General features: G+C 42.9%; 1 protein-coding gene and 1 long non-coding RNA gene across 7 annotated transcripts in view; one reads left to right on the top strand and one right to left on the bottom strand.

The window, feature by feature from the left end:
* The window catches only part of LOC110126977 (uncharacterized), a 29,158-nt gene extending 8,668 nt beyond the window's left edge, over window positions 1–20,490 (top strand). For 3 of the 6 annotated variants that reach the window (XR_002310603.2, XR_011482931.1, XR_011482930.1), the window contains exons 3-6: window positions 11,331–11,468; window positions 18,218–18,307; window positions 18,879–19,063; window positions 19,904–20,490. This is a non-coding gene — a long non-coding RNA (uncharacterized lncRNA). Of the gene's footprint in view, window positions 1–8,962; window positions 11,469–18,217; window positions 18,308–18,878; window positions 19,064–19,903 lie in introns of all 6 variants that reach the window. The other 3 variants (XR_011482927.1, XR_011482928.1, XR_011482929.1) reach the window with 1 other exon arrangement.
* The window catches only part of EP300 (E1A binding protein p300), a 63,875-nt gene continuing 43,287 nt past the window's right edge, over window positions 4,929–25,516 (bottom strand). Inside the window, exons 17-31 of the mRNA XM_020876955.2 lie at window positions 24,220–24,338; window positions 22,386–22,625; window positions 21,879–21,967; window positions 20,006–20,086; window positions 18,156–18,212; window positions 17,460–17,537; window positions 15,790–15,857; window positions 14,991–15,141; window positions 14,727–14,873; window positions 13,992–14,105; window positions 13,112–13,277; window positions 12,160–12,324; window positions 10,946–11,107; window positions 8,455–8,736; window positions 4,929–8,197 (exon numbers count right to left, since the gene is read on the bottom strand). Coding sequence (XP_020732614.2) covers window positions 6,023–8,197; window positions 8,455–8,736; window positions 10,946–11,107; window positions 12,160–12,324; window positions 13,112–13,277; window positions 13,992–14,105; window positions 14,727–14,873; window positions 14,991–15,141; window positions 15,790–15,857; window positions 17,460–17,537; window positions 18,156–18,212; window positions 20,006–20,086; window positions 21,879–21,967; window positions 22,386–22,625; window positions 24,220–24,338 — 4,094 coding nt within the window. The 3' untranslated portion in view covers window positions 4,929–6,022. The remainder of the gene's footprint in view (window positions 8,198–8,454; window positions 8,737–10,945; window positions 11,108–12,159; window positions 12,325–13,111; window positions 13,278–13,991; window positions 14,106–14,726; window positions 14,874–14,990; window positions 15,142–15,789; window positions 15,858–17,459; window positions 17,538–18,155; window positions 18,213–20,005; window positions 20,087–21,878; window positions 21,968–22,385; window positions 22,626–24,219; window positions 24,339–25,516) is intronic.

The raw sequence follows: 25,516 nt of genomic DNA, 5'->3' as shown, positions 1-25,516 counted from the left end.
CGTGGCTTCTCTTCTTGTGGAGCACAGGCTCTAGGGAGCTCGGGCTTCAGTAATTGTGGCTCCTGGGATCTAGAGCACAGGTTTAATAGCTGTATTGCACGGGATTAATTGCTCCATGGCTTGTGGGATCTTCCCAGATCAGGGATTGCACCGATGTCCCCTGCATTGGCAGGCGGATTCTTTACCACTGCACCAGGGAAGCCCTCCACTGAAGTCTTGAATGCCTGAGTCATCCACGAGGGTTGAAATCATCTTCCAAGTTCCTGTTAATGTTGACATTTTGACCTCTTGCCTTGAATCTGTTGGCAGCTAGAGTGGTGAATCCTCTCCAGAAGGCTTTCGGCTGATTTTGCCTGGACCCATTAGAGGAATATCACTATCTGTGGAAGCTATAACCTTATGAAATGTGTTTCCTAAAAATAAGACTTGAAAGTAGGAATTACTCCTTGAACCTCGGGCTGCAGAAGGGATGTCAGCAGGCATGAGGACAACAGTAATCTCATTACATCTCCACCAGAGCTCTGGGGGACCAGGTGCATTGTCAAGAAGTGGCACTATTTTAAAAGAGATCTTCTTTTCTGAGCAGTATGTCAACAGTGGGCTTAAAATATTCAGTAAACAACATTTATACAGATGTACTATCATCCAGGTTTTGTTTTTCCATTTATAGAACCCAGGCAGAGTAGATTTAGCCTAATTATCAAGCGTCCTAGAATATGCAGGATGGCAAATGAGCCCTGGCTTAAACTTCAAGTTGTCAGTTCTGTTATTCCTTAACAAGGGAGTCAGCCTGTCCTTTGAAGATATGAAGCCAGGCATTGCACTGACTTCTCTTTAGTTATGAAAATCCTATATAGTGTCTTCATTTGTTATTGTTATTGTTCAGTTGCTCAGTCGTATCCGACTCTGTGACCCCATGGACTACAGCATGCCAGGCTTTCCTGTCCCTCACCATCTCCTGGAGCTTGCTCAAACTCATGTCCATTGAATCAGTGATGCCATCCAACCGTCTCATCCTCTGTCATTCCCTTCTCCAGCCTTCAGTCTTTTCCAGCATCAGGGTCTTTTTTAATGAGTCAGTTCTTCATGTCTTCATTTGCTGTTTTATCTGCATTGAAAATGTTTGGTGCAATCATTGAGTTAATTATCTTAGCTAGATCTTCTGGACAACTTGCTGCAGCTTCTTCATTAGCACTTGGTATTTCACCTCGTACTTCTGTGTCACGGAGGTGGTTTCTTTTCATTAAACCTCATGAACCAATCTCCGCTAGCCTCAGAATTTTCTTCGGCAGCTTCCTCACCTCTCTCAGCCTTCCTGGAATTAAAGAGCTAGGGCCTTGCTCTGGATTAGGTTTTGGCTTAAGGGACTGTTGAGGCTGGTTTGATCTTCTTTCCAGATCACTAAAACTTTGTTTTCCACATCAACAGTAAGGCTGCTTTGCTGTCATCATTTATGTGTTCGTTGGAGTAGCAATGTTACGTTCCCTCAAATATTTTTCCTTTGCACTCACAACTTAATCTGTTTGGTGCAAGAGGCCAGCTTTCAGCCCAATCTTAGCTTTTGACATATCTTGCTCACTAAGCTTCATCATTTCTGGCTCTTGCTTTAAAGGGAGAGAGATGTGTGACTCTTTCACCTGAACATTTAGAGGCCATCATAGGGTTATTAATTGGCCCAATTTCAGTATTGTTTTGTCTCAAGGAATGGGGAGGCCTGAGGAGAGGCAGAGAGATGGGGGATGGCCAGTTAGTGGAGCAGTCAGACCACATGTATTTATAGATTAAGTTCACCATCTTAGATGGGCATAGTTCATAGTTTCCCAAGACAATTATAATAGTAACATCAAAGATCACTGATCATAGATCACCATTTTGTTGTTTAGTCGCTAAGTCATGTGCAACTCTTTTCTCCCCCATGGACTACAGCACACCAGGCTCCTCTGTCCATCACATCTCCCGGAGTTTGTTCAAATTCATGTCCACTGAGTCAGCAATGCCATCCAACCATCTCATCCTCTGCCACCCCTTCTCCTCCTGCCTTCAGTCTTTCCCAGCATTAGGGTCTTTTCCAATGAGTCAGCTCTTTGCATCAGGTGCCCAAAGTTTGGAGCTTCAGCTTCAGCATCAGTCCTTCCAATGAATATTCAGGATTGATTTCCTTTCGGATTGACTTGTTTGGTCTCCACGCTGTCCACAGGACTCTCAAGAGTCTTCTCTAGCACCACAGTTCAAAAGCATCAATTCTTTGGTGCTCAGCCTTCTTTATGGTCCAACTCTCACATCCATATATGACTGCTGGAAGAACCATAGCTTTGACTGTACGGGCCTTTGTTGGCAAAGAGATGTCTTTGCTTTTTAATACGCTGTCTGTCATAGCTTTCCTTCCAAGGAGCAAGCATCTTTTAAATTTCATGGCTGCAGTCACCATTGTCTGCAGTGATTTTGGAACCCAAGAAAATAAAATGTTACTGCTTCTGCTTTTTCCCCTTCTATTTGCCATAGCAGATATAATAATGAAAAAGTTTGAAATATTGGGAGAATTAACCAAAATGTGACACAGAAATGAAATGAGCAAATATCATTGGAAAAATGACATTGGTAGACTTGTTTGATGTAGGGATTACACAAATCTTGTTTGTTAAAAAAAAAAGTATCTGCAAAGTACAATAGTGAAGCACAATAAAACAAGGTATGTCCGTATTTTCTTGACAATATTTGGTCTTGATCTGTGAACAAGGATGTCCTTTTATTTCTTTCAGTGATATTATGTAGTTTTCAGTGTACAAATTGTGTACTTCTTTTGTTAAATTTATTCTTAGATATTTTATCCTTTTTGATGCTGGCCTGTGCTCTCCGCTTCTTGAACAGCGTGACTATGTCATGCACTTAACACTTCGGGAAACTGTCTAGAGATCAGGTTCTCTGGTTGGAGAAGCAGCTTGGAACTTACCTTAATTTTTTCCCCCTTTCAGTTTTCAGTCTGTGTTTTGAATTTGTTTGGAATACAGCCCTGTGTCATCAGTTATTGTGCAGCCATCACAGGGGCTTCTCTGCAGTGAGAGAAAGGATGCCAGCGGGAGGAAGGGCTGGAATCCGGCAGGCCTTTGGCTCGCTCTGGCTGTGTGACCTTGCATACACACCCAAGATGCATTCTTCTCATTTGTCAGCTTTTGGAGCTGGTTTTGAGGATTCAGTGAGCTAGTAAATGAAAAAGCACCTGAATACTGCTGCACCCATCGGTCTCATTTCCTAGATTGATGTCTGAGAAACAGCCCAATTGGAAACTTGGGGCTCCTTTTAGACCTTTTCATTCTGATAATTTTCAAATACACAGAAACACTGGAATCACCTTCTTGTATTCTTGGCTGTATATTAATTCATATCTTTCCCCTCCCTAGCACTGCCTCTGGCCTGGGCAAGGACAGCTTGTGTCCTCCTCCCCATTTAATTATTTCTGTTCCCACTTCCTCCTTGCAACATTGGGACGAGAATGTTAACACTTCAATCCAGCTGTATTTGGCCAAAGAGACTAGGGTTATCTACCCTGGGAATTGACTGCTTGGAAATGGATGGAATTCTAAGTATCTTCCCTGTTGGGTGCTCAGATCTACCCTGGGTCTCTAGTCGTTGGGACCAAACTGGGGACCTTTCTGTAACAGGCATTCACTTCTCTCTGGTCTGTCATGTGGACCTGAAGCTGTTTTTTTCCCAGTAGGAACTGACTCTTCTCTTCAGGGGTGGAGACCCTCCTCACCTCTCTCCTCTGGATCCCATCCATCTCTCCCACAAAGCTGTGGACAGTCCCCACAAAGGACAGTTTAAGTGCTGTCCTCCCTAGAAACTTCCCAATAGCCAGAAGCTTTTATCCCTACTTCCTCTGTTCCCTGCTTAGACCACTTAAGACTTTCCACTTTTATCTTGTTTAAGCATCATTTTGTCTTTTCTTCTAGATCACTAGCTGGCTAGCCTGAGGGCAAGGCTACATCCCCATCTGTCCGGCCTGGCACAGAATGTAGGTGCTGCGTGTATGTCTGCTGGACCACTGACCTGAGGCAGGTGGACACTGGGTTACATTTTCTGGAGTGGGTGCCGAGTGTGCTGGTCCACCTCACATGGACATACTGGTTATTTTTGCTGAGACCAAGTAAACTAGTGGAAAGGCCAAACAGGAGTTTGAATTAAGGTATTTGAAGAGGGTCTTCTTTCCTTAGCCCTTAGCAGATGATCCAGTCAGTGTAAATTAAAGCTGTGTTAGAGTAACAAGGAAGACCTGCCAAATGCTGCCAGAGCAGCTCACTCCAGGGTCCTTCTGACTTTTCAGACTTGTCCACAGCAGATGTAATAGTCCATAGAGGAAGGGCCAGTTCCCTTCCTGTTCTTCAACACCCAGCTCAGTACTAGACTCTGTGCTGGCCTCTCTCGACCTTCCCATTGTGGGTTTTATTTCCAGAGTGTCTTTCCCTACAGCCTCGTCCCCCCAGGGTTTCTTGGCTGGCGGTCAGCAAAATAAAGCATCACAGAGAACAGGGCTGTATTGCTGCCCCAGCTTCCAGTGCAGCTACTTGTGACTTCGGCAGGTATGACCCCTCAGGTGGTCATTCTTACTCCTGTAAGATGAGGGTGACTGAATGAAGACCAAGCAGTCATACACAGGGGACCACAGAGAAGGAGCTGTATCAAGCTGATAAAGGCTAGTATCAATTCAAATTGGAAAAATTAACGTTACTTCTCTTTCTCCCTGACAAGTCTTTTTCCAAAATTTTGGATGGATTTATCAAAATCTATTTTTAAAAAATCTATCTTTTCACAAAATCACTTCATGTAATAGTTAGGGAGGGCTGTTAAGCTAGTGCTTATACGTTCTGCCCAAAATCCTAGGCGTCAGGCATTTAAACCGATGCAACCACAAGAAGTGAAACAAAATCAACTGTCTGTCTCACACGGTTTATTTAACAATAGGTAATAAGAAATCAAATTTAACAGTCTATACAGTGATCCAAAGTTCATATTTATAAGTAATCAATTTTAATCGCATGATTTACAAGTTGAGGGTTTTTGCTTTCTATTTTCAAGTTTTACAGAAAGTGTGTGTGTGTGGGGTGGGGGCAGGGTAAGGAGGAAGAAAGCAAGCACAGAAGAAACCCCAGGGACATTTTGCATGTTAAAATCATCCCACTGGAATCGTTTCTTACCCTCTTTTTAATTTTTTCCTTTGTTAGATGTAAAAATAACGAAAAAAATTCTTTCAAGAAACAGAACCACAATATATATAATACATCAATTTGGCAGCTGCCCCTGTATATTTTGAAAAAGTCATTTTTCTCTCTACATGTACAAATTACTTTAATACTTGAAGTTTTTACGATCAGACTTACGGAATAGAAAATTTTCTGGAGCACAAAAGTTGACTTGAGGGGAGCAAAGGGGTTTTTTTTTTTTTTTTTAAACATTTTTAAAAGAATGAACGTCTTTGCACCCAGAGAAAAAAAATTGGTATTTTAATATATATTTATATATATTTATATATATATAGAATGTAATTTTAAAGTAACATTAACCCCTTTTGTCCTCTGGTTTTAGAAATGTTCTTTTTTAACTCTTTCATAAAGTGAGGAAAATAGGGAAAAATGTCAACCATCTGCACCAGTAAATAATAACTATTAATATTACATATTTTCATTAATTTAAAAAAAATAATAAAACCTATTGGAGGTGCAAGGCAGGAGCGTGTGGTTGGCGTCACAGACCTCAGCCTCCTCCCAGTGCACACTTGAACCAAACACACAAGGGAAAAAACAGGCTGGCAGTAACCAGCCATAACAAAATATATTCTTTGTGTTCTATCACCCCTCAGGTTCATCTCGCATGTTTGCTCGAAACCACAAACAGCTACTGCACAGTTCTTATGTGTTCCAAGGAAAATTGTCTCTTAGGCTAAGAAAGATTCAAAAAAATTGTTTGCAGTACAAAAAGTCTTAAGAGAAAATAATTTTTTTTGCTCCCAAAATACTACAAGGTGTCTCTAGTGTATGTCTAGTGTACTCTGTGAGAGGTTTGAATTCAAGTCTGAGTTGTCGGTGCCGAGTCCCAGGTCCGTGGCGCTCGCACCATGGAGGTTTGCCATGCCTGGATTGCTAGCGAGCTGAGAGAGCATCGAATTCTGGTCCGGGCTGGCAAAATGCCCTTGTTCCATGGGGTTGCCCTGGGCAGCGACCAGTCCAGGATGTGGAGAACTGGTCTGTGGGGAGACGTGGTGTGGAGAAGGCTGAGGCTGCATCCGTGGGGAAGGGCTGGAGTGGGGGGGCTGGGACTGTGGCCGCGGAGAAGGGACAGGCTGGGGAGATCGCACTTGATTGGAGAGAGATGGGATCTGCTGGCCTTGGAGGTGCGGGGACTGAGCCTGACTCGGGAGCATGTGCTGCTGGGGGCTCATGGGGTTGGGCTGGGCCGGGGAGCCCATCTGTTGCTGAAGGAGCCGCTGCTGGTAGGCCTGCAGACTGGCTCCCGCCTCTGCTCCCAGGGCCTGCGGGAGCTGGCCCATCTGTCCCATGTTCCCTTGCGGTATCTGCTGCATGTGATGCTGCATTCGCGGTGGCGGCTGCTGCTGCGGGGCAGGGTAGCCCACACCCTGGGGGGGCTGGAACTGGTTGTGGTTGGCCAGCCCCGGGCCCATCCCCGGCCCCGCTCCCTGCTGCTGCTGCTGCATCATCTGCTGTCTCCTCAAGATGTCTCGGAATTGCGAGGGCATGGTGCTGTGATTCATGTTCATCTGTTGAGCCTGCGGGCTCATCCCGCCCATGGGCGGTGGGAGCTGCTGCTGCTGTGTGGGCTGCTGGGGCAGGCCGGCCCTTGGGACGCCTGCCTGCATGGGGTTCAAGTTCTGCATGGCGGGGCTGGAGTGGACCCCCTGCTGCGCCGGCATGGCGGGGGGCTGCAGGCCTGGCTGCCCGGGGAGGGGCTGCGGGTTGGAGCTGGCGTACTTCGCCGCCCGCTGCTTGATGAACGCGGCCAACAGCTGGGGGTTGGCATGAAGGATACTGAGCACCTGTTGCTGCTGCAGGGGGGAGCTGGGAGACCTGAGAGTCCGCAGGAGGTTCTGTAAGGCTTGTTGAGACACAGTGCCTGGCTTGAGAGGGCTCACACCTACCTGGCCCAGGCCCGGCTGGGGAGGTATGTTCAGGGGCTGCCCATGCTGTGACACTGACATCATGGCTGGCCGGGGCATCCCCGACTGCAGCTGCTGGGGCTGGGGCAGTCCTCCCTGGGCCCACGGGGGTTGCTGCTGCATGCCAGTGGGCCCCATCCCTGGCTCCAAATGCCCACCAGGCCCTCTGGCCATGGGGGGCGGGTTCATACCCATGGGGGCCATGGGAGTCATCTGCGGCATCTGGTGCTGGATTGGCCGCTGAAAGATTTGCACGTGGGCCATCTGGCGTTGCGTTTCGGCTGCCCTCTGAATCTGCATGGCCATTTCCACTGCTGCAGGTGGGGGTCCCGGAAGCGGGGGCTGAGCAGTCTGAGGTGGGGTTGGGGGGGTCACCTGGCCTGCTGCCTTGCCCTGGGACACCGGGCCAGCAGCTTGAGTCCTGGGCAAGTAGGGCGGCATGTTGTTGGGAGGCGTGGGCTGGGGCTGAGAGGGGGGCGGGGGCTGGGGCGTCTGTGGGGTGGTGGGCTGCTGGCCTGTCGGCGTGGTCGGGGTGGCAGGGGTCGGGGAGGGCAGGCCCTGCTGCTGCCCCACCACGCCAGTCCGCTGCATGCTGGCCATCCTCCGGCGCAGCATCTGGGCCTGCTGGAGCCGGTGCTGCAGCTGCTGCTGCCGGAGTTTCTGCTTGATGTTGAGGCAGAAGGGCACGGGGCACTTGTTCTCCTGGCAGTGCTTGGCGTGGTAGCAACACAGGGCGATGAGCTGTTTGCAGATGGGGCAACCGCCGTTGGTCTTGCGCTTGCAGCCCTTGGTGTGCTGCACCACCCGCTTCATCTTCTGGCAGGACGGCAGCGAGCAGTTGGCGTTGCGGCACTGGCAGGCGTGCACCAGTGACTGGATGCAGCGCTGGATGCTCAGGCGGCGGGAGTCTCCCGGGCTCTGCGTAGCGGCAGCCTGCTGGTTGTTGCTCTCATCGTCGAGCCCCAGCCCGAGCTTCTCCATCTTGTGGTCGTGGTTTTTAGTGTTGTAGCAGGTGATACACAAGTCATAATCCTGGGGAAAACACAGGTGCAGGTCAACACAGGTGCAGGATTCAAGCCATTCAAATGCATTTACATATCCTGCTTGGGCTAAAAAGCCCCATTTTAGAGAAAGCTGCTTTAGCCCAACCACTCAAATCTGAGACCAGGCCCCACTTGGCCTGTTCTGGTCCTCACACTGGCCCTGGAGCCTGCCCCCAGGCCAGCACCACCTCTGAACCGCCTCTCACGTACCTGGAAGCCCCTAGCCCTCCCCGCCAAGGGACCTACCTCACACACGGTGCAATGCCAGCGTGTCTCCACGTGGTGCTTGCACTCGTTGCAGGTGTAGACAAAGCGGTCCTGGCTCTGGGTGTGCAGCTCCACCAGCATGCACATGGTGGACCACTGGGCTCTTCGCAATGACGAGAACTCCAGATGCTTGTCTCTTGCAAGGGTGAGAAAGGCATCCCGCCCGTCCATCAGGTCACAGGGGATGAGGGGGTCAGGGTCAACAATGGGAGGCAGGGAGTTGGCAGCAGGGCCGGCGATGAGACGGATCACAAAGAAGACCTGCAAAACAGACAGTCTCCTCTGGACTCTGGAACTAGAGTACCGCAGACAGCTGGGCCAGGCTGCGCACCTGGGGGGCTGGGATGCCTGGCTTCATTTTGTGACCACCCTGCAAGGTTACACAATACAGCCCTCGTTCTCCTGCTTCATGCATTTCTGTTCTCTTTTTTGAAACTGACTACAATGGCCTAAAACATCTACATCTTATGTTTCCTACCTCATTCAGTAATTCTTCAAAAGAAGAATGGTCAGATACAGCGCCATACAGGGGACATTCTGCTTCAAAGAGGTCAACTTTTAAGATGCAATCCATGGTTTAACCTGACTCTAATCATAAGGAAACAAATCAGAAAAACCTAAATGGATAGATATTCTACAAAGCAATTGGCCTGGAGTCTTCACAAAATGCCCATGTCATGAAAGAAAATAAGGCCAGGAACTGAGACACGGCAACTCAACATGGAGCAGAGGCACAGACGGGAGGTGGCAGCAGGGGTGAAGTGTCCTGAGTGTGAAGTCACAGCACACTTATGCAGAGCGTGTCCTCTGTCTTAGGAGGAGCTTACTGAAATAAAATGTGGCAGAACGTTAACTGGTGAATTTAGGTGAAGGCACCAGGAGGGCATCTTCTGTAGAACTTTCCTCTAAGTTTGGAAGGAAAAAAAATTGGTAGGGGTGGGAAGAATAAAAAAGCAAAACCTCCTTTTTCCTTGCTACAGGAACAGAAAAATTTTTTGTTGAAGTTTAAAGACACACCACAACCACTGATTCCCATAACCACTGGTATAAAGGCTCCAAGAGGAAGCTGCTATTATTTCTGTAATAATAAAATGTAAAATGGAACCTTCAAGAGATCAAGAATTTGTAACTGGGGGAAAAAAAAAAGAACTTTTAACTGCTGTATTTCCCACTTTTATATTCTGTCAGTATTTTTGAGGCTGAAAATCTGTGCAAACTGGCAGTATATGTTACATATCTGGGCAGCAATGTTGGCATAGAACAAAAGTCAGGAAAAAGAACATAGTGACTTCCCCTGGTGGCCCAGTGGTTAACACTCTGCACTTCTGCTGCAGGGGCATGGGTTCGGCCCCGGGGTGGGGGTGGGGGACAGGACACAGGACTAAGATTGTGCATGCCACAAAACAACATAGGACAAGGAGCATTCACCCTGAGTAAAGATGTATGAAAGTCAGAGTTAAAAGCTCAGAGGAGGACTTGCATTTGACCTTGCGACCTGGTGACTCCCTAGGAAATCTTCACTATGGCCAACCTCCAGTAACACCCATTGTGACTGATTCTGCTGTATGTCACCCTAGAGCTAAAACAATAGCTAAATTTAATAAACTGATCACATTAGATTCTAACTAACAGGAGACTACTACCCACATATTCTTCAGATGATCTATCTACAACTGAAGTCACACCTATTACAACATACTCTAGGGGCCTTTCCCAATCGCTGTTATGACAGAGTTCCACACCTAAAATCAAGCCATCAGTTCCCTCTCCACATTAATAGCCTCTTCCTGTAAGAACCTGATGTCTGAACATGGAGGTAAACAGATTTTAAACAAACCAACATGACCCTTCAAGATGCCTTATCTTACCAACAATAATGTCGAAGCAGAAAAAAAGCCAACATACTCATATTCCCAAACAATAAATAAACAATATAAATAATGAAATAATTCAAAGTTTTAACTTTGCTGTGAAGGCATTCACAAGTGCATATATGAAAGTTTAACTCTTTTCTTCAATTCTCTCCATTTGCCAATTCCCTTTCAGTAAGGCAAAACATTCATTCGTTTTGCCAAAGCTCCATTAGAAACCTGAATGGCCAAATGGAGTTCTAAGGGGCTTTGGTGTAAAGCAAAACCACAAAGATACCCAAAAGATATCCAACAAGCCAATCTTCTGAACAATAGACAGAAACACAAACATAAAACGGTTACCAACAATAGGGTCAGACAAACTATGCTTACACTTTCCCCAACACCATCTAGTTTTGTGACAGCTACAAATCTAAGTAAGACACCTTACCATTTCCTGTTCTCACCACCCTCTCTTTGCTTTCTTCTCCCTCAAATGATTTTTTCCTTCTGAGTTTCAAATGATCTGGTGTTCACATCATAAATACCAACCATGGTGGGGAGTTCTGGAGGACCCTGGCCTTGGTTTTTCCACTCTGGGGGCTGTTCTCTTATCTTACCTCTTTGTGCTTCTCCATGGTGGCATACAATTTCTGTGAGAGGTCGTTGGATACATTAGGCATGCCTGGCTTCTTCTTATTGCCCCGACTCAGGCTGCTCTTGTTTTTGCTAGTTTTCTTGTTGTTCTTCTTTTTAGCATTTTTGCTGTCTCCCTTTGTCACCTGCAGGTTAGCATAAGAGAACAAGAAAATGTTAATAACTCTTTGTTAAGAGACTGTTTAGAAGTTTAGAACAGTTATTTGTTAATAACTGTTAAGAACAAGTTTCTAATGGAGCAACAGATCGTAACCTAACAGCTGCTCTCTCTTCATTGCTCCTCTTTCTAAAGCTGTTGTTTACAGTAAACTAAGGTTTACTAATGTTTTTGCATTAATTTTCTCCCAGTGAAAAATCGCTGCTGATGTCTCTTTATTAGATACCAACAGCCTCAGCTCTTTGGCCAGCGAAAGCTGCGGACCAGAAGCCACCTTAGGTGGAGCCAGGCCATACCAAGTCTGAGGATGGGAGAGGAGCGAGCAGCAGGTAGTGAAGTGTCCATGGGAGTAGGGAGCCAAAGGCCCTGGCTCTGTTTCCTTTGACTCACTTTCTAAAATTTTATGGACCTACTATTAAAAAAAACCTTTAAAAACATTCAGTCGAGGAGTCTTAACTGCAGGCTGTAAAGAGTTCTTAGACTAAGGGTGATTTCAGTAGTTCAGACTCAGCAAGGGCAATTGAGATATACTACAGGGAAATAAATGACAAGGAAAAACTCCTCAGATGACCTGCTATTAGGCAGCTTCTGTTGGGGGACTGGTAAACTCTGGCCCAGATCTGTTTTTTGTACAGCTAAGAAGGATGGTTTTTACATTTAAACGGTTGTTTAAAGAAGAAGAGAAAAAAGAATGTGCTGGAGACAATATATGGCCTGCAAGGCCTGAAACATTCATAATTCAGACTGTTGCACAAACAGTTTATCAACCTTGTGTTCTAGACAGGTAATGTTCTGTTCTCCAGGGTTTCCTTTACTAGAAATCCAAGATTCCACTTAAAAATGATGTCTGGTGCTAAAAGGGCTTAAAATCTCTAAACTAGAACCACAGTTAACTTATCTACACCAAAATTCCCCGCCTGCCCAGTTTAGAGAGCTGAGAGCCCCAGGGCCCGCTGGAAGCCTCAGCTCAGGTCTGGGTCACACGGGCAGAGGCGGGACAGGGAGACGCGGAGCCCTCACATCTGTGCTCTCGTTGCTCGTGTTCTCCTCCCGCTTCCGCTCCTCCTCCTCCTGCTCTAGTTCCTTAATGCTCTCTTCCAGGACGTTGGGCCAGAAATCACCCTCAAAGTAAGGCAATTCCTTCGCGCTTGTCAATCGATCTTCAGTAGCTTGTTTTAAAATATCCTGTGAAAATATCCAAGAACAAATAGCAATGTCTATTTTTTTGGGAAAAAACAAAAGCGTTTATCATACAGCAGCAGAGTCACAGCTAAAGGACGCAAGAAACATGAAGAACCAGATGTGTCTTCTGGAAGACGGCAGGGATTTTATGCCCAAGCCTGGTGCCTGGGGAGACAGTGTCGCCAACAGGGAAAAGGTCTGGTCTGAAGTCAGCATTTCTGACTTCCTCCTTCCTCTACCCGTGAAGACAGGCAGATTATCTGCCTTTATGTCACCAAGTGACAAATGCCTCTGTCGGGAACAAACGCAGAGGCAGCAGCATTCACACCTGTGCCTCCAGCACTCCTGAGACAGAATGCAGTGTGATGGGAGGCACACTGGCCTTGCAAAAACCCTAGAAATATTGGCCATTTCTACTGAGAGATGTGTTCAGAAAAATCCCAGTTACAGATACTAGAAACCATATAGTTAAGAATGATTTTCTGGGCTGCTTATTAGGACAACACCAGTTCATGTTTCCCTCCCCATAAGTAAAAACAAGTAAGAAATTTAACAGCTCAAGTTTCTTATTATGAGATACCCTACAGTCACAAATCATTATCAAATATTTTGCTGAGTCTATTTCATCTAATGGTAATTCAGGGGAAAAAACTCTATCAAATTAGCTTTATTTTACAAATTACATGGAAGAGTGAGAACAAACACAAGATTTTTGTTAAGGTAGTAAAACAAGTGGAATACAGAGCAGCAGGACTAGTCAAGCCACGGTGCTGTCAGCCCCGGTCCTGACCTTGTAATCATGGACGATTCGCTCGGACACAGCTTTGTCAAGCATCTTTTTGTACCACTCCTGCAGTCGCTTGGGCTTGGGTATCTTCTGGTCAGGGGGGTGGCAATGGAAGATGTAGTCGTCTCCTTCACTTGGTGGACACGCCCAAATATGCCCTGTTGTGTATCTAACAACACAGACAGAAGGAACACTGAAGAGAAAGATCATCCATTCTAGAAAGAATACTCCACTTTAAACCACAAAGAGGAATCAGTACAGAAACCAACGATTCCTCAAGATAACACGAAGTATGTGATCTATGCCCAAACTACGCATAACCCTGGATCAAAAAAAATCTCCAATTTGCATTTAAAGACCAAACAAAAGCTACAATGCAAGGGAAGATCAATCCACGTCAACAAGAGAGTTAAATGAAATGCAAACTATCAAGAGGAATAACCTGCAAGGTGAGGTGCTAAACGTTCTCAAGCACATATATACCTTGAAGGTAAGGAACCAGTATGAAGGAGTTTTGTATTTCCAGAACTTAGTGTGATTTTGGTTTTGATACTCAGAGGTGTGAAAGGATCAAGTGCAGTTAAAAGTTCTGGCTCTTCATATCAAACTGTATCAAATGGCTTAACTGAACAAAATAAAGTAATTTGGGATGGGTGCAACCAGAGTCACAATATTCATTTCTTTCCCATGGCAAAGCCAAAAATTTCAAAGGGTCTCCAAGTTATAGTTCTGCCAGATGAAAGCCAAAGTGGAGGGAAAAAAAAAAAAAAAGTCACGTATTTGCATGTACTATATCTCACCAAAATACCACAGTGGTGATCAGTTTAAAACTAATCAGCTTAAACAAGTTGTCTTTAAAACCAGCATTTGGTTTTATGCTTACCCTAATTTCTTGACATATTCCAAATATCCAATTAGGATTTCATGATAGACTGCAGTCCTCAAGCATTTAGGACGGAAGAAGTGAACACTATCGAGGTATGATATGTATACTCTCCTATATCAAATGGGGAGAAAGAAGTCAGGTCAAGTTGCATAATGAGTTTCTAATGATGTGGCTAAAGACATCTCTCTTTTCTGTGCCCTTTGCTTACCTTGTCATTTTTAATGCTTATCACACAACATTACAGTTATTTAGATAAATGACTAGATCATGAGCCCATGAGGGGAGTTTTGTGGGTCTGTGGCTCTATTACCATTTGAGCACCTACGGGGGTCTCAGACACAGCATAATCAGTCACTATTGAGCGATCCAAATACATTCTGCAGCACTCTTATTCTGGCTTTTATACTATGTGGAAAATTCTACACCATATTCTACTTCATTTGTGTGACATTCTTTCACATCTATCTCAAGAATGTACTCGACACAACCTCGATTTAAGTGCATTTTCTGAAAAGTCATATTTTAGGCTGCCATTCATATGCCTTTCCCTGTTATTATGAACAAGAAAGAGCAGTATTTTCTAATTTTTTTGGGTTTCACTTCTATGCTACACACTCGAGAACTTGCATTTCCAAAAGAAGATCAAACATTTTCTTATTCACTATGCTTGTTCACCTTACTGTAATTTCAAACTTCCACACAAATTAGAAAGTAGCCACAGTAAAGTCCTACCTCTGGTTGGGTGGAGGGCAGTCAGAGCCATACTCTTGAACGTGCATACCAAAGAAGCACAAGTCAACACCATCGATCTCTTCGAAGGCAAAGAGGGCTTTGGTTCGATATGGAAAGGATTCTGCCATCTCTCCACTATCTACAAATCTATACAGTTCACAGTGGAGGGAAAAAGTACATTTCATTCAGATCAGAATCATCAATAGTAACTATGTGTGAACAATTGTGGATCCACAGAGAACAAAGGGGGAAATTACTAGATACCTTGCTTTCATGCCTGGTTTGACTTCTACAGTTTTGTCAGAAGCATGAACTACTCGAACAGTGACCTCTCCTGACTCAGGGTGATTTTGTCGCCTCAGAAACTCATTCACACGATTCTCCAGAAATGTCCCAAGCCTGGTAGATGGCAGTCCTAGGAATTTACAAGTTACAAGTTCAGGAGTAACCAAGGTGCACATTTATTACTATCAGTCAAATTTCAATACCATATCTCATTTCTGCTTTTTCAATACTAGAAAGATTATGACTGACTCAATGGACATGAATTTGTGCAAACTCAGGGAGATAGTGGAGTACAGGGGAGCCTGGCATGCTGCAGTCCAAGGGGTCGTAAACAGATGAACACAACTTAGCGACTCAACAACAACAACACAGAACAGCAGAAAACTGCAGAGGCATCGACCTACAAACTAAAACCACTGCCACCCCACCCGATGGAGAAGATCCACAGGGCTAAACAGCCCCACACAAAACTGAGGGAATCACTCATGGGAGGCAATTCTGGCCTCTATCAGGAAATGTCTTGGAACAAGAAAAATACATCTGCTCCTTTTAACACATTATTAGGTGTAATTAATTTCACACCAAAAAGGATATTACAGTTCAATATTACAGATATTTACTGCATGGAAAAATTATTTGGTGTTTAGTTTGGTTAAATATTTTAAATAATGTTCATTATTTTAATGAATAATTTTTATTCATTTTATATAATTCATTCTGGATGTTAATTTTAAACAGTGAAGTTTTCCCGAAATTTACCTGTAAGAATGGAACTTACTTTTAGCAGAAAATTTATTTTCTTTTCTAGTTCGTGCAGTCTTCTTTAAACAACCATCACAGACAAATCTAAAATGTAAACCAAGACTTTGTTTAAACAAGTTAGAGAAGAATTTAAAGTAACGCACTCTACAGAATCTATCTCAAGTATGTGTAAAGTTGAAAATAATCAACAACAAAAAAACAACCTGGGAGAAATATAACCAATGTACAAAGAGCTTTCAGAAAACATTAAGAAGAAAAGGTAAGTAAAAGACATGAAGAGCATACAAATTAGCTTACATGTGCAAAAATGGTGAAGAATCACAGGTTAAAGCCGAAATTTTATTTTTTGGCCAATCACATTGGCAAAAGTCTATATGCTACCGGTGGAAATATCAAGGGACATTTTGAAAGTAGCATTATTAGATTTCATATGTACATTCTCTTTGTTCCAGCAATTACATCCCCTCCCTTGAACAGAGCTGGGAGCAGCCTCATTCCTGGAGAGCAAGAGGCAGCCGTGGCAGTAAACATTTAAGTGTCACAATGGACAAAAATCCACTTATTTCCGTGAAAGGCACTGATGATATGCAGCCTGAGTAGATATGTGGAGAATAACTCAAGAAACAAAACACAAGGCCCAAGAATATCTAGTTCACTGAAGTCTGTATCTCATCATTTTCATGCATCTCTGCCTTTCAGGGGGGAACACCCATGTTACCTGTTATCCAACTGCCCAAAAGACTTTAAATAATTCAAACTCTAACCAGGGCCACCATTCAGTATACAATCTCACTGCAATGTTCTCTCAGAAGCAGAAACAAAGTCGTCGTTTTGGCGTCCTCCATTATCCATATCATCTAGTCTACTGCAATATTAGCAACATTTAAAATCTGTGACGTTTAGCTGACACAACTAACATTTTAAGGGCTTTCCTATGGCTCAGTCAGTAGTCTGCCTGCAGTGTGGGAGAGCTGTTCTGTCCCTGGGTTGGGAAGATACCCTGGAGAAGGAAATGGCAACCCATTCCAGTATCCTTGCCTGGAAAATCCCATGAACATGGAAGCCTAGTGGGTTACAGTCCATGGGGTCACAGAGAGTTGGACATGACTGACTGACTAACACTGAGTTGTGCCTAACATTTCCTTGCTAGTTTCTAGGTGCTACAGATTTCCTGTTACCTCTATTGATAAATCCTCTATATTTACTTTTGATGCACAATGACCACCAAAGAATTTAGAAAAAGTGAAACAGCAGAGAGAAGTGTTTATACACGGACTGAAGTGAAGTCACTCAGTCGTGTCCAACTCTTTGCGATCCCATGGACTGTAGCCTACCAGGATCCTCAGTCCATGGGGTTTTCCAGGCAAGAATACTGGAGTGGGTTGCCATTTCCTTCTCCAGGGATTTTCCCGACCCACGGATCGAACCCGGGTCTCCAGCACTGTAGGCAGATGCTTTATCGTCTGAGCTACCAGGGAATCAAACTAACACAATGCAATAGGAGAAAACACCTGTTCTGGATTCCAGGTTTGTTACTGTTTCAAAACTGAATTTTAATGACCTTTTCCCAATCCAGAGAATAATTCTAAGAGGCAATAATTTTGATGTTAAAAGACAATCATTGCAAAGATGACAAAAACTTGCTAAAGTTCACAACAAAGTCTAGGGAAAATACTGATGCCTCACCCCGATGGCCAGATGATCTCATGATGAAGGACACAGATCTGATGCATCTTTCTCCCACACTCTGTACACTCAACAAACCTGCAAAGGCAAAACGCTGAGTTAAATCCAAAACTTTAACCAAATCAAAGCTGCTGCTGTTTCTCATTTTCTGACAATTCAAGAGATGGCCAAAATCATGTCCAAAGAATTGAACTAATAAGTGTTTAAAAGCTCTTTAGTGTAACAGGTAGAGCGAATCTCAAACACAGTTAAATTCAGTCATTAAACCAGAACTATGACTATGGAGTAAGAAGTGAAAGAAAAGATGACTGCTGCTTAAACCTCCAAGTCTGACACCATCCTGTCTATTCCAGGAATGCCTAGTACCAGTACATCTCTGTACCTCTGAAAGGTGTCACAATTAAGGAGGGAATTATGAAATGGTTGGAAAATACAGAGGACAAGGCTGGAATAATGGCACTGAGCAGAGGTAGCTTGGTGCTTCACCTGAACCTATAAAGCACCAAAATAATAGGAAGATGTAGTGAAATGTAAATGTAAACCATAACCTCAATTTTTAACATTTCTACCTTTTTTGCTAGATGTAGGTTACAGATTTAGCCCAAGAATAATAGCATCATCACACTAGCTGCACAAACCAAGAGAATGAAAGGAAGAAGGGAAATGAAAGTGTACTACTCAAGGGGAACTACTTACAGTTCAGGATCCAGAGTGTCATTTTTTCTCTTTGAAAATTGTTCTTTATTTATTGTACTAAGAAAAGAAGAGGACACAATGAGAAAAAGCAACACAGGAAGATTAGCAAGTTGACTATTGTTCTAACTACCAAATGACAGAAACCCCACCTGGTAAGGAGATTATTTAAACCTAAGACTACATCAAGCACACAGCTGGTACATTCTTAGCTCCCACAAAACGCACGTTTACATGCCTATGTTTTTGGAAATGACTTTATGGTAAATCTGTTCCCACTGACAGGAGAACCCAGTAAGACCTAAAAGCATGAATTTGTACTTTTTTCTTTTCCTTTTTAAATTTTGCCTACTACTCTTAGTGTTAGGTATTTATACCTTTGAATAGTTTAATGTTTCTAGACAGCTCAGTCTAGCAGTATGAAAGACAGTGTGTATAGGGGTAGATAAACCACTATTAAAAAAAAAAATTTTTTTAGGACAGTCCAGTCAAGCAACTTTTTATATTAATTTTTAAAAAAGGGTTCATTAAAAAATTTTCACATGGCCTCCTATCCTGAAATCTAGCCTACCACACTGCTCACAGTCTCACAAGCACAGGAGGCCACCTACAACAAACTTAAAAAAAAATTTAAGAGTGTTTTTAAGTTAGGGGCCTAACTTAGACTACTGTGATTCTACCTCATAAAAATGAAGCGATTTCCCCACTCAAACTGTTTTCTCCTAGTTACAGACTCCACATTCATCGCTACGTGCCCTAAGGTATTGCTACCCAAAGTGTGTTCAGAAGACTATCAGCCTTGAAGGACCTGGGAACTTGTCAGTAACTCGCGCTCTTGGGCTCACTGCCAACTGCAGAACTGGAAGAGGGGTTCCTAACACACTTCAAAGTCAGAGACCTGCTGTCCTAAGGTACAGAACTTGTGGTAAGGGTGCCTCCCTTTTTTGCATCAGGGAAACCTACCTAGACCTGACTTCCCTGGTTAGCCAAGGTTAGAAAATCTCAAGGCTCAAGGGGACCCAAACCAGTACCAGACCCCACCATTTTATATGTCAGTGGTGACTGAAGGAAAAGTACAACTTTAAAATCCAATTTGAAGACACCAAGTTTTTCTCAGAAGCCCCGTTTTTACTAGTAACGTAACAATTCTGAACTGCTATGAGAAATGTTCTGAATTGGTTGATTATAGGTTAAATTGGAAGAGAAGAATATTTAAAGGATACCAAATAGTTCTTTCTTCCTAAAAGAGTGAAAAATTTGACGGCCTGAATCTTATAGATTAGAGGCAGTTCAGGCAATGTTTAAAAAATGTTCTTGGCATTTACCAAACCACAACAGCTTGTGGACTGCAAAAGTCCAACCAAGTCCCTTTATAATAAGTCATTCTCACAACCTCCTAAACCCCTAACGATATTATGATACTCACGATTCTAAGAATTTTGGTATTGTTAACCTTTATGAGAAGGCTATATGGTGGTTATTTGTTCAATTCTCCTCAAACTCAAAACAATTAATGACGAAATTACTTTGCACTCCACACTTTCACTTTTTAGGAGAAGCTATTTCCTTGTAGAAGGAATCTATTACCATCCAGTATTGTTGTACCCCCACCTAAATCAGTACTGAGAGAACTTCTGCTATGATCAAAATGTTCTCCATCTATGCTGATCAATATGGCAGCCACGAGCCACAAATGTCTATGGAGCACCAATTAGAAATTTTAAATCTTATTTAATTTGCATTTAAAATAGCTACCTGTGGCTACACCGTCCTGGACAATAAAATCCAAGATCACTTAGAAGCCTGAGGACAATCACCTGACAACAAACTGAAAAGACAGTATAGCTACTTACGTTTGAGGTTGGGAAGGGTCATCCCCCAAAGAAACGCTCTCCCCTTGGATTTCATTGAAACACTTCTCACAGAAATGATACCTGTCGGCAAGAAGGCCATACTGGGGTGAACTGTTCCGTTCACACAACACAGCCCAAGCCAAGCAACGAAGCCACCAATCACAGCAGGCCAAGGAGGGGGACGGGAGCAGAGAGCAGGTCATCAACGGCGACAAGGACATTCAATGATGCAGATTTATGGGCACCACAGTTTGGGTTTTGGTTTTTGCAATCAAAGCCAAGTGCAGACAACGACAAGCATGAGGGAGAAAAAAAAAAACACAAAACAAACGAAGAAATGAGGGATTGCAGGGCAACAAAAAACATAAAAGCAAGACAAGACAACACAAAGCAGAAAGCCAAGGCAAAGCACAGATTAGCATTAAATATCTCAATGGGATCACAAGTAGCAAATGATTACAGCAAATAAACAAGTCTCACACAGACCTATACCTTTTCATTTGGGTAATTAATGCTACTTGATGCAAGTAATCAAAGATAGGATAAACAAAAATCCACTATGGACATAGTACTAGGAAATAATCATCTAGAAACAATTTTGGTCTGAAAAGAACAAAAAACACCAATTTCTCTTTGATTCCAAGGAAAGTACAATAAAAAGTCTGCACAAGCAGTTAAATACTGATTGTAGCCACCTAGTTTGAGAGGGAAATGAAAGGCAGTGGTATGTGCAGACATGCGATTACATATTCCTTGGTACAAAGACTGGAAGCACTGTAGACTGGTGTTTAAAATCCAAAAATGGTATATAAATGCCAAGATTATAGCATGAGACTATAGCATGCCAGCTGTCACTTGCTTTTTTTGAACATAAGGTGCTAATAACAACTTGAGACCCATTTTTTCTCTAGGTTTTCATGAGTAAAAAACTGGATTCTTACTTACAACTACAAAGCATTAGGAGAATGCAGCTTTTTGTAAATAAAACAAAAAGTTTAAGTGACTTTTTCAAAGCTAGAAATACAGCTGTAGTGCACAAGTTCAGCAAAAAGCCACCACCATGGGGGCTACTTTATCAAAGTACTGACTGTCCAGCCATTATCTTAGACTGTCTTAGACCCCAAGTCAACACCCCATGCCAGGTACAAACTGTTGACTGATTTCACAAAATAAGAGACAAATCATGATTAATGAATGCAATCCGTGTGATTATAGTCCTTACTTTGGCAGGAGAAAAGGCTGCAGAAGTGTCGCTAACTTAGTAAAAGCATACCATCCACTGTCATGTGCATCTTGTAAGGAACAATCCAGTACTGAGCTGTTTTTGGAGGTGTGCCTTTTGATGTACTTAATAGAGAAAAAAGCAAGTACCCTGGGATCCTCTGACTTTATATGCTTCAAGAAAAACTGAGGAATCCATTACACACAAAAAGGGCATTATTTCCTAAAAGATACAGCTGGGTAACAAATTTCTGGTTAAAAGTTTTCTGGGTAGTTTTGGGAATTTCATGGAGAGACAGACCAATTAATTTGACAATTTTCTGTTTTGCCAGAGGCTGTGGTAAGCTATAAAAAGACAGTGGGAAAAGAATGTGGAGCCTGGGACATAACCTCATGTATGCTACCAACTCATAAAGTTGCTTGACTTCTTCATGCCTTATAGAAATATGGGCCCAGACAACTGACACCAGGCTCCTTTCTGCTAGAAAATCATATAATTTTCAAAGGCGGTATGCGAAGGCCAGAACTTGTGCTGTACAGTTGTTTTCAGGCAAGTCACACACGAACCATGACTGTATGTGTGCTGGTCCATCCGCATGCACTCCCTGGACACGCGGACACTGTGACCTTGGTCCACACAGGTCGAGCTTACCTGTTCTGATAACTGTAGTAAGTGGCATCACGAGGGATTGTGCATAACTGTTTGCCATAGCAACAGAGTGTCTGTGGAGAGAACTCCAACTGCAAGAGAAACCATTCGGTGAATATGGTTTGAAGGGCAAGCTAAAATATTTACACTGGCACATCAGAAAGAGAACTGAAGCCTTAGTCCTCATTATGTCTCTCACAATGGGCAATTTCAGTTTCTAAGACAGTTCACTGAACTAAAACCATTCTAGTTTACTACTGTACTATTCCACCATTCTGAGGTAAGCTTAACAGTTGTTGATTTCTCCACCAGCTACCAAAGAACTAAAGAGGACAGGAGTTGTTCAATGTGAGTTGGCATACACAGGAAAACTAGCACATGCCAGGCACAGTGCACCACAGGTAAACATGACCAAGTCCCTAACTCAAGATGAACTTAAAATCTGATGATTCAAGGATTATAACTGGTCAAGTTTTCAATGTAATTCTTATCTGTGCAAAAACTTCTTACCTTTCTGCCACAACAGTACCCAAGGCTTTGCATGACAGGGTCAATTTCTTGTTCGAAGACCTCAGACAGCTTGGAGCAGTATTTGTACACCCGTGATGTTTTCCGATTATATAACCAAGCATTGTTGAACATGAGCCAAATGTCATCCACATACTGCCAGGGCTCCTGATACTGTCCAGTGTCTAACTTCCTCTTGATGGTAGAAAGATCCATAGGGCTCTTCACAATATCAAAGTAATCCTAGAAGGAAAAGTGACACCAAACAACATTACCAAAAATCTCAGTATATTCAAGGTCCACAGCATAACTAGCTATAACCATTTTAAATTTTCTAGGTAACGCTGAATCTCTGATGTGTCTGAATGTTCAAAGAAATGATTGATGTCCATCACATCTTTTATTTATTTAAAATCTATCTGTTTATTTGGCTGCATCGTATCTCAGTTGTGGCATGTGGGATCTGTCCGTGTGGCACACAGGCTCCCGAGTTGTGGTATATGCGGGCTCTGAAGCACTCAGGCCTGGATGCGCCCCAGCATGTGAGATTTCAGTTCCCCAATCAAGGACTGAACCCAAATCCCCTGCATTGCAAGGTTGATTCTTAAGTCACTGGACCACCAGGGAAGTCCCCCAACACTTCCTTAAATCATATTCTCTCTGCCCCGTCTGCTTAATAACAACTATTTTCAACTTTTTTGTTGTTGTCCAGTTGCTTGGTTGTGTCTGACTCTTTGCGACCCCATGGATTGCAGCACGCCAGGCTCCTCTGTCCTTCACTATCTCCTGGAGTTTGCTCAAACTCATATCCATTGAGTCAGTGATGCCATCTAACCATCCCATCTTCAGTCACCCTGTTCTCCTTTTGCCTTCAATCCTAGACTTTCTCGTAACAAGCTAATGGTCTAAACGAGCAATTCCAGGCACTTTATTATAGTATGTGTGTGATCAACTTGAAGACCAAGAAGTCAAAGACCCTTAGCATTTTAGTACTAGACGGGGCCTACAGATGAAACTAAGATCATTGGTGATTCATCTATAAAAACAGAGGGGGAAAAAAACAAAAGATTCCAACAGATTTTTACCCCTTGAAGTACTCCAAGGCCTTATCCAACACCACTTAAAATTCTCAAATGAAACTTGCCAGTAGTCTGGTGTATAAAGGCAACTTTAAAAACAGATGAAGCTAATTTGGGTCTATCTTTTCTATCATGAAACTACTGCCGCTCAACTGATAAAAATAAAGCATATGAGCCAGCAATCCCACTTTTAGATATATACCCAAGAGAAATAAAAAGATACACACATAAATTTGTATGTAAACATTCACAAGCACGCTATCTTCAACAGCCAAAAAGTATAAAAAACCCAAATAACTACTGACTAATGAGTGGGTAAAGAGAATCTATGTATATCCATACAAATACTAGTGGGTCATAAGAGAATGAAGTACTGATTTGTGCTACAATATGGACAAACTTTGAAAACATTATGTTAAATGAAAAGAACCCTGTTACAAAGAACCACATACTACAAGACTCCATTTGATGAAATGTCCAGAATAGACAAACCAGAGACTGAAAGCAGGCCAGCAGCTGGTTGGGAGCAGGGGGACTGTGGGCAGAAATGGAAGTGACTGCTTATGGACAGAGTTTCTTTTTTGGGAAGATGAAAAATGGTCCAAAACTGACAGTGGTGATAGTCGCACAATTCTGTTAATACAAAAAACCATTAAATTGTACACTTAAATGGGTGGTTTGTATAATATGCGAATTCTATCTTTAAAAAGCTGCTAACAAACTGTAAGAGAAATGAGAAGTACCACCCACATACTTACAGGGATTCCTAGAAGTTGAGGGTCCACAGGCTGACGAAAGGGTAGGGATTCCGGATCCTGTCGGTAAAGTGCCTCCAATGTTGGCATCAGTGCCTGTCGTAATTCTTCAGGTTTGAAAACTTAAGAAGAGTATATTAGAAATTAGTTACCAATTAAGAGAAAGAGGGGAAAAAGTTCAAGTTGAAACCATAATATATACCTCAAGACCCAGAAAACACAAAATTCCCTACGTTGTCCCCATGAAAGATAACTAAGGGTGTTTCTATTTTCTGGTTCAGACAGATCCTTTAATTTAAAACACCCTGTCTAGTCATCTTTAAATACCCTTCATGATTCAGTTAAATTTCTTAGTCAGAAACCCACTTAGTCTTGACCAAGTAGCAAGAGAATCCTAAGTGCTCCAAAAATATATGAAAAGACTTTGTCAGCATATTCCAAATGATACAATGAGCAAGGGATGCTGTCAAGCAAGAAGAGTAAGAAGCCCTCCCTTAACAATATAAGCGTATAAGTCAGAAATTAGACCTGGTATTGTCTTATCACCAAAGGAATCAGAACCACTGAAGGCCAAGAGTCCTTCGTTAAAATGTTTGATGTTTTAGAGCTTCAGAAGTAGACATATTTACTGTTTCAATGGCAAATGTTAGTTTTAATGGTAAAGAAAAAAAAAACTCAATTGTTATCACCAGAATGATATACTCAGTTATCAAATTATGCTCAAATGTGTTCTCAGTATGTTTCCCAAAAGTCAGGAAGATTTGCTGGTGTGTGCCAAATGGAATGAATTTATGTTCCCATTTAAGAAGCTGGACAATTCAGGGTCCATCACTCTGAGCAGGGGCTTATTATTTCTTCTATTTACAAATTAATTTCATCTTCAAGACGGTGTATCTGTCAGTACCTTGAGTATTTTTTCACCACATGGTGGGGGTTGCCATGAAAAATTCAAACAAATATATGGGAAAAGCTTGTCTCTTATATTAATATTTTGCTGTGTTCAAAATAAACAGAATTTGAGCAAATTTGTGAGATTAGCTGTTTTAAATATAAATTCCTAATAGTAAGACGGTTTGTTACAGCCTACATCAAAATCACATCTCCATATATAAAACTTTATTTTTTAGCAGGATCTTAGTTCCCAGACAAGGGCTCGAACCCCATCTCTCCTACAGTAGAAGCATGGAGTCTTGACACTGGACCACCAAGGAGTCCCAACAACCTTATTTTTAAATAATTTTTTAGCCCCATCTTTTTAAGGTATATTGTATTCATGGAACACTTTCATATATATCATCTC

This window comes from Odocoileus virginianus, chromosome 23, assembly GCF_023699985.2.
Source record: "Odocoileus virginianus isolate 20LAN1187 ecotype Illinois chromosome 23, Ovbor_1.2, whole genome shotgun sequence".
Classification (NCBI taxonomy): Eukaryota; Metazoa; Chordata; class Mammalia; order Artiodactyla; family Cervidae; genus Odocoileus; species Odocoileus virginianus.
The sequence above is the reverse complement of the archived record's forward strand: the minus strand, read 5'-3'. Positions and strand labels throughout refer to the sequence as shown.